An 18,175-nucleotide genomic window follows, 5' to 3' on the forward strand; every position below is an offset into this window, starting at 1 on the left:
AATAAATATTTTAAAATGTTATATCTATACTATATTATAAAACATTTGATAAAAATTATTTTTTATGCGTTAAGTAAAAATTACAAGTAAATTGTGCGTAAATACAATTGATTAAAGCTCAATGTTTGAATTCTTATAACTAACTACAGATAAACATAATCAAATACAGAATAAACATCTCATTTTAAATATAAAAAATTTAAAATATAATTAAGATAATCATTGAGTTATAACAAAATACTTAATTATTATAAAATTATATTATTAAACCAACAACAAAAAAATGAATTAAAGAAATTATACAAAAAACAAGAAATTTTAAATTGTTAGTTTGGTACTAATATCAACATATATATTTCAAAATTTTATGATAATTTCATATTTATATTTTATTTAAAAATATAAACATTATCGTTTTTTCAAAATCAAATAAAATCATATTATAACATCGTTTGTAACAAAAATAAAAACAAAACATTAAAATCGAAATGTATTTTATTATATTATATAAGTATCCTTCTAATTTTAATAAATGAATAAAATATTTTAATAATATAACTGATCAATTTTTTAAAATCAAAGATTAATGTATTTTTTTTTAATTTTTTAATTTAATTGTTTTTTATAAAATCTGTTGAAGATGTAAAGTTGTTAACAAGTAGTGTTTTACTCACATCGATCTCCATGCAAACTCGAGTGAAAATGGGTCACATGGCAAGTGACCACAGCTGTGTCCACGCCCTTCTCTCCTCCTAGATTTATTCTTTTGTTTGACTACTCTTATCTTTCTCTCTCTCTCTAAAACCCAATCCCCCACTCTCTCTCTCTCTCTCTCTCTCTCTCTAAATTCTAAGCTGCTGCAAATTGGAATGATGGAAGTTGATCACTTATTGTTAATCTTCTGAAATCAAAAACACCCAATTCGAAACCATACCCTGAAGATGATGAAACCTCATAGATTTAGATTTGTTTTTGTTTTTATCTTGTTTCTCTCTCTAGCTTATGTTCATGGTGACGTTGATGAATCTCACCAGCTCTTATCGTTTAAATCTAAGCTTAAAAAGCCAAATCTTTTGGCAAATTGGTTGGTTGGGAATCACCCCTGTAATTTCAGTGGCGTTTCGTGCAAAAACTCGAGAGTTTCCTCCATAGATCTGAGTGGTACTGATTTGAGCTCTGATTTCCGTTTAGTTTCGACGAATTTGATGATACTTGCTAATCTTGAAATGTTAATGGCGAACAACTGTAATATCACTGGTTCTTTGAGTTGGGTTTCGAGATCTCAGTGTAGTCAAGCTCTCACCTCCATTGATTTGGCTGAAAATGGGATTTCCGGCTCGTTTTCCGATGCTTCCGCCTTGATGACGGCATGTCCTAGACTCAACTCTCTTAACTTGTCAAGAAACTCGATCGATTTTAATGGCGATTTGAAACCGATGGGGGTTTCTATTCAGTTTATTGATTTGTCTTACAATCGGATTTCTGGGTCGAAACCAAATGTTGTTCAGTGGATCCTTTCAAATGGCTGCCAGATGCTTCAACATTTGTCTGTAAAAGGAAACAAAGTCGCCGGAGATTTGCCGGAGTTCGATTGCCCCAGCTTGAAGTACTTAGATCTCTCTGCAAACAATTTCTCATCTGGGTTTCCTTCCTTTCGTGATTGCTCGACTTTACAATATGTTGATTTGTCATCTAATAAGTTTTACGGCGACTTATCTGCTTCTCTATCGGCTTGCAAACGTCTCAGTTTCCTTAACCTCACCCAGAACCAGTTCGCCGGCGAGATACCATTTTTTCCGGTAAACAGCAACCTCCAGTTTCTGTATCTATCAACCAATCATTTTCAAGGTGGGATTCCTCCACACCTCCTCAATCTATGCTCAACGCTGGTGGAGCTGAATGTTTCCGGCAACAACCTTTCCGGCATCGTCCCTGACGGCTTACAATCATGTTCTTCTCTACAGCTACTCGATATCTCTCGAAATAATTTCTCCGGTGAGTTACCCATCGAAACCCTTTTAAAAGTGAAGAGTTTGAAGACATTGGTGTTGGCTTTCAACAATTTCATGGGTTACTTGCCGGAATCTTTCTCGAAATTGACCAATTTGGAAACTTTAGATGTGAGTTCTAACAAGATTTCCGGTGGTATCCCTTCTGGACTTTGTCAAGGTACAAGTACAAGCTTAAAGGTGTTGTACCTTCAAAACAACAGGTTTAGTAGTCCAATACCTGCAACTCTCAGCAACTGTTCTGAATTGGTTTCTCTTGATCTGAGTTTCAATTATCTCACCGGAAAAATCCCTCCAAGTTTTAGGTTCTTATCGAAGCTTCAAGATTTGATCATTTGGTTCAACCACTTGGATGGTGAAATCCCAGAAGAACTCATGTATCTTCAATCTCTCCAGAATCTGATTCTTGATTTCAACTATTTAAGTGGCGTAATCCCACATACGTTAAGCAACTGCACCAATCTGAACTGGATTTCTCTGTCAAATAACAAGTTATCCGGCGAGATTCCGGCGTCCCTTGGTACTTTATCAAATCTTGCCATTCTAAAGCTTGGGAACAACTCTTTTACCGGCCAAATTCCGGTGGAGCTTGGTGATTGCAAGAGCTTGATTTGGTTAGATCTTAATACCAATGAGTTATCAGGTACCATCCCACCTGGTTTGTTTAAACAGTCCGGCTACATTGCCGATGCTTATCTCACCGGAAAACCGTACGTTTACATCAAGAACGACGGAAGTAAGCAGTGTCACGGTGCTGGAAATTTGCTCGAATTTGGTGGTATCAGAGAAGATGATTTAGGTCGGATTTCTGAAAGACACCCATGTAATTTCACTAGGGTTTACAAGGGAATCACTGAGCCAACCTTTGACCACAATGGATCGATGATGTTTCTTGATCTTTCGCATAATAACCTGCACGGCGGGATTCCGATGGGGCTTGGAGCAATGTACTATCTGTTCATATTGAACTTAGGCCATAATGATCTTACGGGTCCGATTCCCGAAGAGCTCGGGAGTTTAAAGAATGTTGCGATTCTTGATTTGTCGTATAATCGTTTCAACGGTTCGATCCCGAATTCGTTAACGAGTCTTGCATTGCTCGGAGAGGTTGATTTATCGAACAACAATCTTTCTGGAATGATTCCTGAATCGGCACCGTTCGATACTTTTCCGCAAGCTAGTTTCGTGAATAATTCTGGCCTATGTGGGTACCCGTTACCACGGTGCGAGTTGGGCCTCGGTTTGGGCTCGGGTCACCGGAAGTTGAACAGGGAACGAGCTTCATTGGCGGGAAGCATTGCGATGGGGTTGTTGTTCTCGGTATTTTGTATCTTCGCTGGGGTGATGGTGGCGGTGGAGATAAAGAAGAGGCGGAAAAAGACTGTTGATGCCGCGATGGATGGTACCATCGAGGGTGGTGGCAGTTCTTATTCTGGCGGGCGAGGAAACAGTACATGGAGGCTTCCGAGTACCGGAGAGGCATTAAGCATTAGTCTTGCAGCGTTCGAGAAACCGTTACGGAAACTCACGTTTGCAGATCTCCTCGATGCCACAAACGGGTTCCACAAAGACAGTCTAATCGGACGGGGCGGGTTCGGTGACGTGTACCGAGCCCAGTTAAAAGATGGGACCATTGTTGCCATAAAAAAACTCATACACGTAAGCGGTCAAGGCGATAGAGAATTCATGGCCGAGATGGAAACAATCGGAAAAATCAAACACCGGAATCTCGTCCCGTTATTAGGGTATTGTAAGGTCGGGGATGAACGGCTTTTGATTTACGAGTATATGAAGTTCGGAAGCTTAGACAACGTTTTACAAAACCGAGAAAAATCCGACATCAAACTTAATTGGGCGGCACGGCGAAAGATCGCCATTGGGTCAGCCCGTGGGTTAGCTTTCCTTCATCATAATTGTATTCCGCATATCATTCATCGCGATATGAAATCGAGCAACGTATTACTCGATGAAAACCTCGAAGCCCGGGTGTCGGATTTCGGCATGGCCCGGCTTGTGAATGCTATGGACACGCACTTGAGCGTGAGCACGCTAGCCGGAACCCCCGGGTATGTGCCGCCAGAATACTACCAAAGTTTCCAATGTTCAACGAAAGGCGATGTTTACAGCTACGGTGTCGTTTTGCTCGAGCTTTTGACCGGAAAACAACCGACCGATTCGCCGGATTTCGGCGATAACAATCTCGTTGGTTGGGTGAAACAACACGCGAAGCTGAGAATCAGCGACGTTTTCGATCCCGATTTGTTGCGGGAAGATCCGGGGTTAGAAATTGAGCTTCTACAACACTTAAAGGTGGCATGTGCGTGCTTAGAAGATCGGCCGCGGAGACGGCCGACGATGATTCAAGTAATGGCGATGTTTAAAGAGATCCAAGCAGGGTCTGGACTCGAATCGGCAGCGGTGAACGACGCCGGCGATGGCGCAGGTTTTAGCGTGGAGATGACGATAAAAGAAGACAGCGAGTTAAGTAAACAGTAACGTATGGTGATGCATTTTTGAAGTCGGGAAGGGGGATTTTCTGAAACTTGTACGTTATGCATTAGAAACTTGTACGTTATGCATTAGAAACTTGTACATTTGGCCAAACTCCTTCCACATTCCAATGAATGTATGTATTAATTATTAGTAGTAGTATCTTGTATATACATACATAAACATACATATCATAATCCATTGCCACTTTTATTCACCACATTACCATATTTTTAAACAAGACTCGTTTTTTATTTCACGAGAAAACTTTTAAAAATCATTTTTTTATGTATAAAGTATTGATTATTGATGCATGTTACTTAAAATTCAAGATTACAAGTAGATTGTGTACAAGACAACTTATTAAAACTCCTATATCTATATTCATGTAACTAACTACAGATAAACATAATCAAATACATGATAAACATCTCATTTTAAATATAAAAAATCTAAAATATAATTAGGATAATAATTGTAAATCTCAAAGGAACAAGTGTTATTTGAGAATACAAAACCCACACCTCAAGATCCTTCAGTGATGTCGAAAATAAAACTGAAGATAGAGACAAGCAGTTCATGATCTGATATAGTTTCAGCGATAACAAACCTGTGTACAAACATGTATGAAGTCTGCTCAAGATTCAACAAACATTGAAGAAACTTTAGAGTTATTCTAGTGTTAACAATCAAATGAATCTTCTTGGTCAAGATTAGTTTTTGTTTTATCCCCCTACACACAAAGGACAAACCCATAACTTTCAAAATAAAGTACTCGTACGAGTCACCTTAATGTCTCAAAACGTGCTTACCTACTTTGTGAATTACCACTATTCATATACGGCCAAAAGCTTGTATATCCGAAGATAAAGAACAAGATCATCTCTAGAAGCTTGCCACGTGCCTTGTTCCGTCTGACTCACTTTTAATGCAATGGGTATAAATAGTCATGGAGACTCTTCTCTCTAGAGTACAATATACCCAAGAAGAGAGACACGTACAAGCACAGACTTCTTATCCTTGCGAAGTTATGTTTACTTCAAGTGAATAACATCAACTGAGCTTACTCTCTAGAAAAGTTATTGCTTACCAAACGTGCTTACCAACTACCTGAAGCAAACTGTTCATATGCGGTCAAAAGCATATCATATCTGTAGGACCAGGACAAACGTTTCACTCAACTCTTGACACGTGGATTGTACTCTCTAAAATGCATTTAATGCAATTAGTATAAATAGCTGAAAATAGTCTTCTTCTTGGTTACACCTTCAACATCTCTTCTAACTCTCTTCTCTCTTGTTCTTACTTTCTTTGTGCAAGAAAAAGCTTAGTGATTCTTAAGATTGTTTAGAACAGGACTTCTCCTTATCTAGTTCCGCAACAATCTATAAGTTTCGTATTGGTTCTTCCTTAATATTTGAAGAATTTAAAAGTGAAAAATTAAGTGTTTGTATGCATCTCTCCTTCTCAAATTGTTTATACTTGTAGAACCTCTTTGGAACCCACACAAATTTTAAAATAGAAGTAAACCACAACGGTGGTGCCTGATTGGTTTGAGCATGACTCCAAAGGTCAAAAGTACCAGAAGTTCCCAGGTTCAAATCCAATGAGGAATAAAAACCTCCTTGTGGCCACCGAGGTTCAAATGAGGTGACTTCGGGTTATCTACAAAGCAAGTGGTCGCCCTGAGATTAGTCGGCTCGCATAGCCGGTTGGATATCCAGATTAATCAGATTTTTTTTTAAATAGAAGTAAATGTTGAGCTGGCCCAAAAACAAGACACAGGCCCATAACACGTTGGGCTTCAACCAGGTAAGGGCTCAAAATAACCCTAAAGGAGTGATCTGAACTCCGACGCCAAACACAGTCGTGGCTGTGGCCGGAAACACCTATTGGTAGCAAATGAAGGGTACCACCGAGCCACAGTGCGATTCATCGAGACCAGCAGAACAAGACTCGCCAATTCATCGTGCGACGTGGTGGTCCAAACACAATAGTGGCCACGGAATCAGACCAGCATAAGTTGTGACCTAGCCGTGACTGTGGCGATGAGGGTGGGGCATACTACGGCTGAGATGCCACCATGCCATGGTGAAAACGCAAGGCTAAAACCCGAGGGTTGTGGCCGGTCAGTCATAAAACGCCGCAGGGTCGTGGCCCCTTTGCGGCAATGATTGGAGATTGAGACAAGGCCGAACGGCGCTGGACCGTGGCCCTTAAAGCAGCAGCGAAGAACAGACAGCTTTTGATCGAACGACACAGTGTCGTGGTCCCTAAACGGTCCTCGTGCTATGACTTGCCACGGAAGCAATGAGCAGCAATTGTGCCATGGCACAGGAGCCGCAGTGCGTTGGGTGGTGGTGCGACAACGGCTGAACCGCAGTACAACCTCCTCCGGCGAATCGGTGCTTAGGTCTAATCTCTAGCTCCCATTGTCGGTCAAAGATGGAAAAACAAATCCCATTAACCAAAGGGCTGTGACTGAATGGTTTATGATTGAACTTAAAGTTCAAAATAAAATTGCTTATAAGTCTCAGATCAAATCCAACGAGGAATAAAAATCTTTTTGGGCTACAGAGGTTAAAATACGGTGATTCCGGACATCCGTAAAACAGATGGTCATCCTAGAATTAGTCGATTCGCATAAGAGGATGGATATCGGGTTAATTAAAAAACAAATCCCATTTAAATCCAAAGTTTTATTTTAATTCCTTTTCAATTATTTGTTTTAATACGTGAAGCTGTCTCAGATATCACTATTGGGTTTTGGCCTGATATGTAATCGTTTAAAGGCAGTGGAAAATCAATTTTGGTTACTAAATTAGAAGACAAATATAATAGGTTAAAACTAGATCTGTTTAAGGATTACCCGTTAAACCTGGTCTATTCGGCCGCTAGAAATACGGGCTTTGACACCATTATCGAGAAAATGGATGGACCCAGGTTTGCTTGTTAAAATTAACAGACGGACATTGACAAAGTAAAAAAATAAATATGTACAAGCTCGTCCAACCCGTTTATATTTTAACTGCAACGGTGCTTTTTCTCTACTTTTTGGTTCCATATTTGTTAATTAATTGTCAGTGATCAAATTTATAAATTTATAAGAGTTACCACTTTTTAGACGTGTTAGCCCATGGGCAAACCCGACCCGGTTATAGGACGGCCAATGGTAAGTTGTCAAGCCTGATAAAAAGGGCTTGGATTTATAATACTAAGCTCGTTGGACAAAAAAAGTTAGGCCCGATCCAGTTTCAACTCAGACCCGTAAATGATTACCTCTAGTTAAAACACAAGTCGAATCCAATAATGATTAAAACAAATTACAACACATATAGAGTGTTTAGGGATGTACCTTCTGAGTTCTGGCGAGGAATCTGATGTAGCACTTAGAAACCGAACAAGATTTCCTCTATAGTTTTTTTTTGAAGTGTATATATATAAATATATATATATATATATATTATACGACAAATAAAACAAATAAACTCACACATCCTTCTCACCTTTGGTGGAGTTTGAACTCTTGACATCGTAGAAAATCAAGGACTCACATACTGCTAGGCGAAAGGCCCCTTGGTGTTTCCTCTATAGTTGATCCACACATGAACACATGTAAATCTTCCACCGGGTGTTAGCCTAAAAGAACTCTTATTATAATATGTGTATTTAGATTGATAACCAAATTCTGAGAATTGAATCATCAAACTAATTTTGCCCGACACCCTGTTTATATGGGCAAAATTATAAATAGACTGTAATTCAAAAATAAGGTTTATTAATTTTTTTGTAACATATATAATTATCTTAAACTTTAAAATAATTAATCATATTTACAGATAATACCATGTAGTTATCATAACCACTATTTAGCACATATTTTCATAATTCTCCTCCAATAATAATTATTTCCTATAATCAACTTGATTTAATCTGCGATCCTACAAGTGAAAGTAAGCAAATTACTTGCGTGTGACCCTATAGTTTTATATACTCCTCAAGAGTATCCATGTGTGACACGTGTCATAGGCATATAAAAACTTACAAGAGCGATGGTTGCCGTTAGGGCATTTTTGGGATGACACTTTTGAAGATCCATAGCGTCTCATATTGATTTGAAATCTTTTGATGATCGTAGCTACAGTCGATGTTAATCTTTAGCTAGTTGGTTTAGATTATTAGGTTGTTAGCTACCATTCTTATACATTGATTGTAAATGCTTACATTTTCCCCATTATTTAGGTGATTATGTTTATCAAAGTACCATTTTTTCCGTTACATTTCCCTGTTACCTTTTACATATGACACTTTATTTGAAAAATATTCGAAAAAGCTTGTAAACAACGTATTAAAAACGTCATATAAACTTATTGTAACATTTTTAAATATGAAACACGATTGTTTGGTTCTATAAACCAAGTCTTATAAGGCAATCTATGAGGACATTTGAATTTTTTTTTGATTAACCTGGATATCCAATCCGCTATGCGAACCGATTAATCCCAGAGCAACCACCTGCTTTGCAGATAGCCTGGAGTCACCGCATTTGAACCTCCTTGGCTACAAGGGGATTTTTATTCATGTTTGGATTTGAACCTGAAACCTCTAGGTACTTTTGATATTTGGAGCCAAGCTTAAACCAATCAGGCATCACCTTTATGGCTCATTTGAAATATTTTTAATGTCAGTTAAACCTGATTTTGTTCTAGCATAAACTAGTACAAATTCTATCTGGGCTCTTATCGAAATTAAAGTACTGAATAGGGACCATATGACCAAACCAGTTCTTAACTGGTTTTGCATTGTATACATCTATAGCGTGTGTGTGTGTGTATATATATATATATATATATCAACAATCAACTCGTAGTCTCTAATTTATCACTAATAATGATAGCAAACGTGGTACATATACTTACGTAATACCTTGTCACCAAAGAGTTTTAACATTCATATCATCTGGTAGAAAAAAAAAACATTGGTTTTCTGTAAAACAAGCATTCATTTACATTTGTCCAATAAAAAAAAAGGACATCATATACGAACGCAACAACTCTGAGCAGTAACCATTATTTATATCTTGCTATCAAGATTGCACTAAGATAGTCTAGAGCCAGAAGAAATTGCAGAGCTTTGAAGAGTTAGCTTCTGAATCCTCCTCATTTAGTGACGGCGAATGAGCATGTCTCCCTTCATAAGTTGTAATCACCATTCTTGGATCCTCTGCCAATCTCTCGACTCGTTTCTTCACACGACAACTGTCTTGTGTGCATCGATAGTAACTCCTGCATTTTTATAGTTAATTGTGTCACCATTTTGTTTTATTGTATACTGTAATGTTAACATTTAAAAATTTGAATCCACCTCTGACGTTGTTTATCTAATTAATAGTTTTCTTTTAGAAACTATGATTGTTATTTTATAGTTTCAAAATTATAAAAACGAAAACTGCTATTTTTGTTAAATCATGGGAACCAAATTTGTAGTTTACTCTAAATTTAGTTTAAAGTAACTACGAATCCGAGAGCTAAAGCCTTACTTTCAAGTTTCAACTCAACCAAAATATTTGCCGAGGAAAAAACATATTTTTTCCTGATGAAAGATGTTGTGAAAATGAGAGTTAAGATGAAAAGCGTAAGAAGTGATCTGGACCTTTAATCACTTTTAATCTCAAACTCACTCATTAATCGTGCTTGATACATGGATTGCTCTGGTAGATCTCAGTGCATCTCATCCTAATATGCATTTAAGGATGTAAATCTCTTCTTACATTTCTCAACATATCTCTCATCCTCACTGCAACTTAACCCTTTCGACTATGTGGTTTATATATTATAAAGTATGAGTTCAGTATAATGTGTTTGATTTTGTAAGTAAAACAGGTTGATATTTTATGTTTAGATCTGAATTGATGATATGGGTTCATGTTCTTATTGGATTTTTACTTGTGCTCATGTTTATGGTGTTCTGTTTAACTTTTGCAAGAGACATGATGGGGAACAAATGGTGGTCGAAGGGAGGCCAAGGGTGGGGGCTCTGCTTCACCGGGAAAATATGGGATTATATACAAAGTATATACTAGAAGGATAGTCGTACAATCCAACGAAATATATCTCAATTTTAATGTTTCGTTTTATTCTGTCTCTGTAAATGTTATAATGCGGTTTATTTGGTTTTGAGAAAAAAATAATGTTTTTATTTTTAAATAAAATATAAATTTGAAGATATCATAAAATTTCAAAAATAAATATATCAGTATTAGTATCAAATTAACTATCTAAAAGTTTCTGTTTTTTTAATGTAATTTCTTTACTTCAATTTTTTATTATAATTTAATTTAAATTTAATAACGAATAAATTTATTTTTTATTTAATAATCTTTTTTTTGTAAGAATAATAATTAAGTATTCTGTTAGAACTCAATGATTATCTTAATTATATTTTTAGATTTTTTATATTGAAAATGAAATGTTTATCTTATATTTGACTATGTTTATCTGCAGTTATTATACAGATTCAAATATAGAGCTTTAATAAGTTGTACTTATGCATAAATTATTTGTAATATTAATTTTAAATAATATTCATCAATAAACAATACTTTATGTATAAAAAATAATTTTTAATAATTTATGTCAAATTCTTTATAATATAGTATATATATATATGGAGTAAATTACCTCTTTGGTCCCTATGGTTTTTACTTTTTAGTATATAAAATAAAAGTATGATTAAAATGACAAAAAAAATGTCCTATTAATTAATTTTGTTTAACAAAAAATAATTAACAAAATTAGTAATAAGGACTCAATTTGTTATAAATTTACAAACCAATGTAATCCCTAATTATTTTAAAAGAACCGACATGATATGGTATACCATATAAACTATATAGACGAAATATCTGTCCATTCAAGTAAGAATTGATTAGTTTATGATAACCGTGAGATCCAATTTCAATCACAAATCAAAGATTAAATTAGGAAATTAATAATTTTGATAATTTTAACTTAAAATATTAATTAAAGGCATTTTAAGCATTCTAGATTTCTTCTCTCTCCTCCCTCCTCTCAACTCTCTTCGTCAAACACCTACTCTCTCCAACGAACACCATATCAAGACATGATGTACATTGTGATACGCTTCATAAAATAACAAAAAAAAACACAGTGTGATACCACTATGTTACCACTACGATACCCAATAACTTTTAACAGTAAGAAATTATATATTTTTTTCTCAATTGTAACTTTATAAAAAGAAATTTCCATAATTTGTTTCATTAAATCAATATTTTTGTTTGATAACTCTTCAGAAAAATATCAATAAAATTACTAATACATTCTTTTTCTTAATTGAAACAATACAACTAATATAATAAAATGATTGACTCATATTAGATCTCACAATTACCATAAATTAATTAGTTCTCATTTGATTAGACCCTTATTCAAATATTTATTATGAATACATAATTTCAATATGATTTTTCCTTTTTCCTAAAAATAAATAAAAAATCCAAACTGGCAAATGCTCTTTTCATTATGTTTTTTGGAGGATGGAGAACCAAGGTTTGTCTCTTTGTGATACTTTAGCATCTCTTTTTCTTCATACAAGTACAAGAGAAATAAATATCAACCATTACATATGATTTTAATTGAAGGGATGTATAATTACTACAGTTGTTCATAAGCGGGATGACTCGTTAAAATTGTCATATCCGGCCCGTTAAAAAACGGACTTCGATTACCATTCTCAAATAAATGGACGGACCTGGACTGACTTGTTAAAATTAATGGGTGGACATTGACTTGGGTATGTCCGCCAGACCCATTAATATTCTTATAATAATTAACTTTTATAATTAAAATTTACAAATTAAATTAAAAATTCTTTAATACTTGTCAATTCCTACTTAATTATCAGCGGACAAGCCCGACCCGTTTATAAGACGGGTATGGGTAAGTTTTTAAACCCGTAAAAACAAGGTTGGTTTTAGCATATTAGATCCGTTAGACAAAAAAATAGGTTAAGTCCGACCCAGATCCGATCCAAACCCGCAAATGATCAGCTCTAATGATTACCGCATATAAAAAAAAAAAAGAGTTTTTAATTTTAAATAATTTAAATGTATGAGAAAAGTAAAAAATGAAGGTTGTAAAAAGTAGTGAACATAAGTTTCAAAACCCACTTGCTGCAAGATCCAGACAATTATGGTGCTCTGTGTTCTGTAACCTAAATGCATGCAAAGAAGAAAGGCATAGAGTTTCACTTATTACACTTTGGCCCCACCACTTACTCCTTTTTTACTATTTGGCCACCCTTTTCTTTACTCCACCCAATACCCCAACTTCTAACCTTTTGCTTTTTGTATTAGTATATTGTACTTTTGTAATCTATCAAGATATATCTCGATTTCAATGTTTTGTTTTATTGTTTGTCTCTATCGATGTTATTATACGATTCTATGTGGTTTTGAGAAAACAATGATGTATTTGTTTTTTAAATAAAATATAAATTTGAAAATATTATAATTTTTTTTAAATATATCGATATTAGTATAAAATTAACTATTTAAAAATTCTTATTTTTTTGTGTAATTTCTTTAATTTAATTTTTTATTATAATTTAATTTAAATTTAATAACGAAGTAATTTATTTTTGATTTAATAATATAACTTTTTATAAAGATAATAGTTAAGTATTATGTTGGAACTCAATAATTATTATAATTATATTTTAGATCTTTTATATGTAAAATCAGATGATTATCTTGTATTTAATTATGTTTATCTGTAATTAGTTATACGAATTCAAACATTGATTGATCAGTTGTAAAAAATTGTGCATAAATTACTTGTAATCTTGAATTATAAGTAAAATATATTAATAAACAGTACTTTATGCATAAAAAATAATTTTTAATTTTTTTTAATCAAATGCTTTATAGTATATATATATATATATATATATATATATAGCAAATCAGTTGTAAATCGTCCTAAGATTACATATCATACAAACTCATCCATACTGTTATTTCTTTTATCAATGATTTGTGCATATTGAAGAGAATTTTGGATTTGAAATGATGAAAACTACAGAAATGGTAATTTTGGGAGATACTTTAAATATTTTAAATTTGAATTTGATTTAATAATTAAATGCTTATTTATTTTCGGTTATAAACATGGACGGATCTATAGAAGGGCATACGGTGGCATGTGCATCATATTATCTCTCCAAAGAAAGGTTAAACGTTTTACGTTTATGAAGGGTGCAACTGTATCGTTTTAAGAAGGTGCAACCGTACCTTGTAATCAACCAAAAAACTAAAAAAAGAAATCTTGAAATCAACCAAAAAACCGAAAAAGTCATTTGAAATCAATAAAAAAAAAATTCTTCGAAATCAAGCAAAAAAACTTGCGAAATCCATAGAAACAATGGAATTAGGCTAAAAACACATCGAGCGATGTGCTTTTTGTAATTAATTTTTGTCTATATTATATGGTGACACCATATAAAAGAAAACCCTAGTTCCCTATGTGGTTATAGATATTCCATTATTAGCTCATCCACCTTTATCATAAATAATATATATGAAACGTTACTATGAATTGTTTTAAAAAAAAAGTTAATATGTTATTGTTTCAAATGAGAATCAATAATTAGTTTGACTTCATATAAGAAACAAAAGGGTCACATTTTAAAAGTTGATGTGTTGTTTTATAAGTAAAACAACAGTAGTATTACACGAGGGTAACAAAAAATGTTAATGTTTCACATAAGAATCAATAATTGGTTTAGTTTTACATGAAAAACGTAACGATTACAATCAAGTTGATTGGAAAAAATGTGAGAAAATCGGTTACATATGGCAATGAGATTTTTAAGGAAAAGGATAATTCTTAATATAAATTGGACAAAGATGTATTTGTTTGTATCGTTTGTAACATTTGGACGGTTTGCAAAAAGAAGGTGACTCTCTCTCTCTCTCTATATATATATATACGTGTGTGTGTATGTGTATGTATGTATATGTATATATAGACGAAGAATCGTATGATAATAGAATCACTTTTAATTTCTCCCCCACTCATGAATTGCAATTTTCACAGGAATTGATTCCGTACATATGGGTGCATTTCATTAGTGTTGATTTTTAATTATGAATGATCTAAAAGTGAAAATCACTTATTACCCTTCTCTCCATAAGTTTCATTCTCACCAAAACCGAACCCTACACACACGTGTGTGTGTGTGTGTGTATATATATATATATATATATGGATTCCAATAAAATTAACATATATTCATGAGAATGTAAGATCAATAAGCGAAGGAACCATAATATTGTGTGGATGTCTTCCATGTAAACTTTGAATGTAGCCTTATATTAAATGGATATTACAACTTTCAAACAATGTAAAGGTTATCATCGTTACAAAATATAAGCATGTCTTTTTATGTTAGTGAAAAATTCTCTCATTATTTTGACTATTATATATACACATACATATATATATATGTGTGTGTATATATATATATACACACACATATATATATGTGTGTATATATATATATAGCAAGAGAGGGGTTAAGATAAAAACAATTAAAAGATTGAAAATATAAAGATAGATACCAACCATAAGATGGATTTGGTTAAAAAGAATTGATTAACCCAATAAATAAAAATATATATTGTTATACTGTGAAAGTATCATTATATTTAATGTTGAGTTTTTGGTTAAAGCAAGTGAAAATATCATTTTATTGTGTGAATGTATCTCATATATATATACACATATATATTAATTATAGAGAGAGAGGTGAGTTATTATATAATCTTTTACATTTGTACAACCTACAATACAATTCAATCTCGACCGTCCATTTAACTTGATGAATATGTGATTTCATAAAAATTTAAATTGTTTTCTAAGAGAAAGTATTGATCAAAATTAATTAACTCTAGTTATATTCCATAAATATTCAAAACATAATAAATGAAATCTTATCATTTCCAAAAATATCTTAATTAATTGAGTTGCATTGTTTGTATAAATGTGATAGATTGCATTTGAAACGTCCCCTCTCTCTTTATATATATATATATATATATATATATGAACTGTAAATTTACTTTTTATATTATGCAAAAATTATAACTTTTAAACATATATGACTTTCATAAAATACTATTAAAGGTGATGGAATGTTGTAATCTTCACATAAACAAACAAATATCTTTATATTTTTAATAAAATATAAAATTCTTGCTATATATATCATATATATATATATATATATATATATGCATATATATATATATATATATATAAAGTTTTTTTGAAACAACTTTTGACTCTTCAAGCTAACGAATTCCTTTGTTCTTATGTTAATTGTCATCATAAACCAACTTACGTTTTTGTTCTCTTGTCCGTTTTAGCTTGTGTGACGATACATTCATTGTTGGGAATTCACTTTCTAGCTTCGTTTTATGTTTCGTACGACCATGTTTGAAAGAGTTAAGGTTATGGTTAATTAAATGAGTAAACTACTCATGCAAGTACTTGGGAAGGTGCCCAAGAAGTTATTAAATTCTTGTCATTAATTATTGGTATGATTTGATTAATTATGATGGTTTTGTAACCAATTTAATTGCATAATTATACACTTTCTTGATTCACAATGATCACTACTTATTTTGGCCCATGGTTTATATACATATTGAGCAATCATTAATACTCATACATTATCAAAAGTCATTCTTCATAGCTCCTAAAAAGCTATCATCCAAATTTACACCTTTATAATTTCATTTTAAACAATATAATTTTGTATGTTGTTTCATATATATACATATATATATATATATATATATATATATATATGGTTGGATTTCGATAAGGAGGATAACTAAGGTAAGAAGAGATTTTCATTCTTAGATGTACATTAAGATGAGATGCACTTGATCAATCTTCGTATCAAACGCGATTCATTGGTGGATTTGATATTAAAGGTGATCAAGGGTTCAGATCTCTTTATATGGTTCTCACCTTAGGTCTCCTTCTCACACGATCTTTGCTTTCGGAGGCAGTATTAGCTGATCAATCGTCTATCCATAAATTTTCAGTAATAATTATATAACAGATAATTGGTTCAACTTCAAATTTTGGTAGTGATCTTGGTTTCTTGTTCAATCGATTGTTTACCCTAAAAGAGACCTAAATGTCAACAGTCTTACAAGTTTTCACAAGATATAGTTAATTATATATACATATATATATATAAAAGAGAGAGAGAGAGAGAGAGAGAGAGAGAGAAGATGAATGAAGTAAGCATAAAAGAAGAAGGTAAGGAAGCAAGTACCTGGGGTGTTGTGTGTTCTTGACGACTTTTTGGCCATATTTTCTCCATTTGTAACCATCATCCAAGACATCAATATCACTCATGGTCTTGAAGCAAAACCTTGGCTCCCTCACTTTCCTTCTTGATTTGAATTTCTTCATCTTCATCCCAGAAACCCCTAGATGATCATCCCTACTCCTCCCTAATATCTTGTTGCTTATTATCTCACTCACTTCCCCCCATGCCCTAATCACACACAAATAACCCCATTAAAACTAATTAAGCAGAAACTAATCATTGCCCAACTGGGCTTATATATACACATATATATATATATATACATATATGTGACTGATTTGTTCAAGATAACCCATCAAAACCCTTGTGGAAGAAATTAAGATGCATGCTTACCAGTTTGAAGTTTGTAAATTAGGAAGCAGATGAGAGGCTCCAAGATCTAGTTGTGGTTTGGAGTGGTGGGAAAGGGGTGATAGAGTTTTTAGGGTTTGATTGGAATCTAAGGGAAGGTGAGAGATCATGTTTGTAGGTGTAGGAAATGGTAAGAACTCTTGATCTTCTAAAAATGCTTGGTTGAGCATGGCTGCTTGGGGGCTGAAGAAAGATCTGTTTGGTTTGCAAGGAAAAAAGAAATGCTGAATAAGATGGAATTCAAGACACAAAAAGGAAGTTTCAATTCATGGGTTGGATGCTTTATGAAGGAACTAAAAATGGTATTCAGATACGAGTATATTTTTAATATTAAGATCTAATTATGGGCTGAATTATAATTTCAGGTAATCATTACCGCTCAGCTAAGAATTAATTTACACTAAACTCATATAATAAATATTAAAAAAAAAATGAAATTTTAGATGCAAAAAGAATATCAGCAGATGCTCGGGATGTGTAGAAAATCATCCAATCCAATTTAAACCGACCGACCAAAATCAGATATCTAATTGTAATTGAATCAGATTGGGTTCAAAATTTCAACATCCAAATCGGATCAGTCAGTTCTTAGATGGTACCGAACCGATCTCCAATCCAAGTATCATCCAACTAATATCCAGTTAATAACTATATATAATTATTAACATTTTACGGTATTTTTTTTAGTGTATATATATATATATATATATATATATATTGTTTTTTAAGAACTTAAGAAAATATATGAATAATTGGTTGAAATGGTGGATTAATTGGTTGAAAATTGGATCAAAAGATTGAACGAATCCAATTCAATCTGATGGATAGCCAATAGTAAAATCCAATGGATGGAAATGATTCGATCCAATCATCCACTGGATTTAGATCGGATCGGA

General features: G+C 33.2%; 2 protein-coding genes across 2 annotated transcripts; one reads left to right on the top strand and one right to left on the bottom strand.

Annotated features, from left to right (window-relative positions):
• The first annotated feature begins 856 nt into the window (after nt 1-856).
• Nucleotides 857-4,658, top strand: LOC112515536 (systemin receptor SR160-like). The gene has a single exon (XM_025122412.1). The coding sequence runs from the start codon at nt 942-944 to the stop codon at nt 4,503-4,505; it is 3,564 nt and encodes a 1,187-aa protein (XP_024978180.1). The 5' UTR covers nt 857-941; the 3' UTR covers nt 4,506-4,658.
• A 4,789-nt stretch (nt 4,659-9,447) lies between these two features.
• LOC112515876 (probable WRKY transcription factor 13) lies at nt 9,448-17,469 on the bottom strand. The gene is made up of 3 exons (XM_025122828.1): nt 17,262-17,469; nt 16,872-17,096; nt 9,448-9,784 (listed from the first exon to the last, which is right to left on the bottom strand). Exons 1-3 carry the CDS (start codon nt 17,447-17,449, stop codon nt 9,607-9,609), a joined length of 591 nt encoding a protein of 196 aa, XP_024978596.1. The 5' UTR covers nt 17,450-17,469; the 3' UTR covers nt 9,448-9,606.
• Nucleotides 17,470-18,175: the final 706 nt, after the last annotated feature.

The sequence above is a fragment of the Cynara cardunculus genome (assembly GCF_001531365.2).
Source record: "Cynara cardunculus var. scolymus isolate 2C chromosome LG 7, CcrdV1, whole genome shotgun sequence".
Classification (NCBI taxonomy): Eukaryota; Viridiplantae; Streptophyta; class Magnoliopsida; order Asterales; family Asteraceae; genus Cynara; species Cynara cardunculus.

Bases quoted from the DNA above. Each gene is read 5' to 3' on its own strand.
- LOC112515536 (XM_025122412.1), top strand. From the start codon at position 942: ATGATGAAACCTCATAGATTTAGATTTGTTTTTGTTTTTATCTTGTTT.
- LOC112515876 (XM_025122828.1), bottom strand. From the start codon at position 17,449: ATGCTCAACCAAGCATTTTTAGAAGATCAAGAGTTCTTACCATTTCCT. The intron at 17,097-17,261 runs GTAAGCATGCAT...GTGTGTGATTAG, and splicing joins AATTTACAAACTTCAAACTG to GGCATGGGGGGAAGTGAGTG. The intron at 9,785-16,871 runs GTACTTGCTTCC...ATAAAAATGCAG, and splicing joins AAGAACACACAACACCCCAG to GAGTTACTATCGATGCACAC.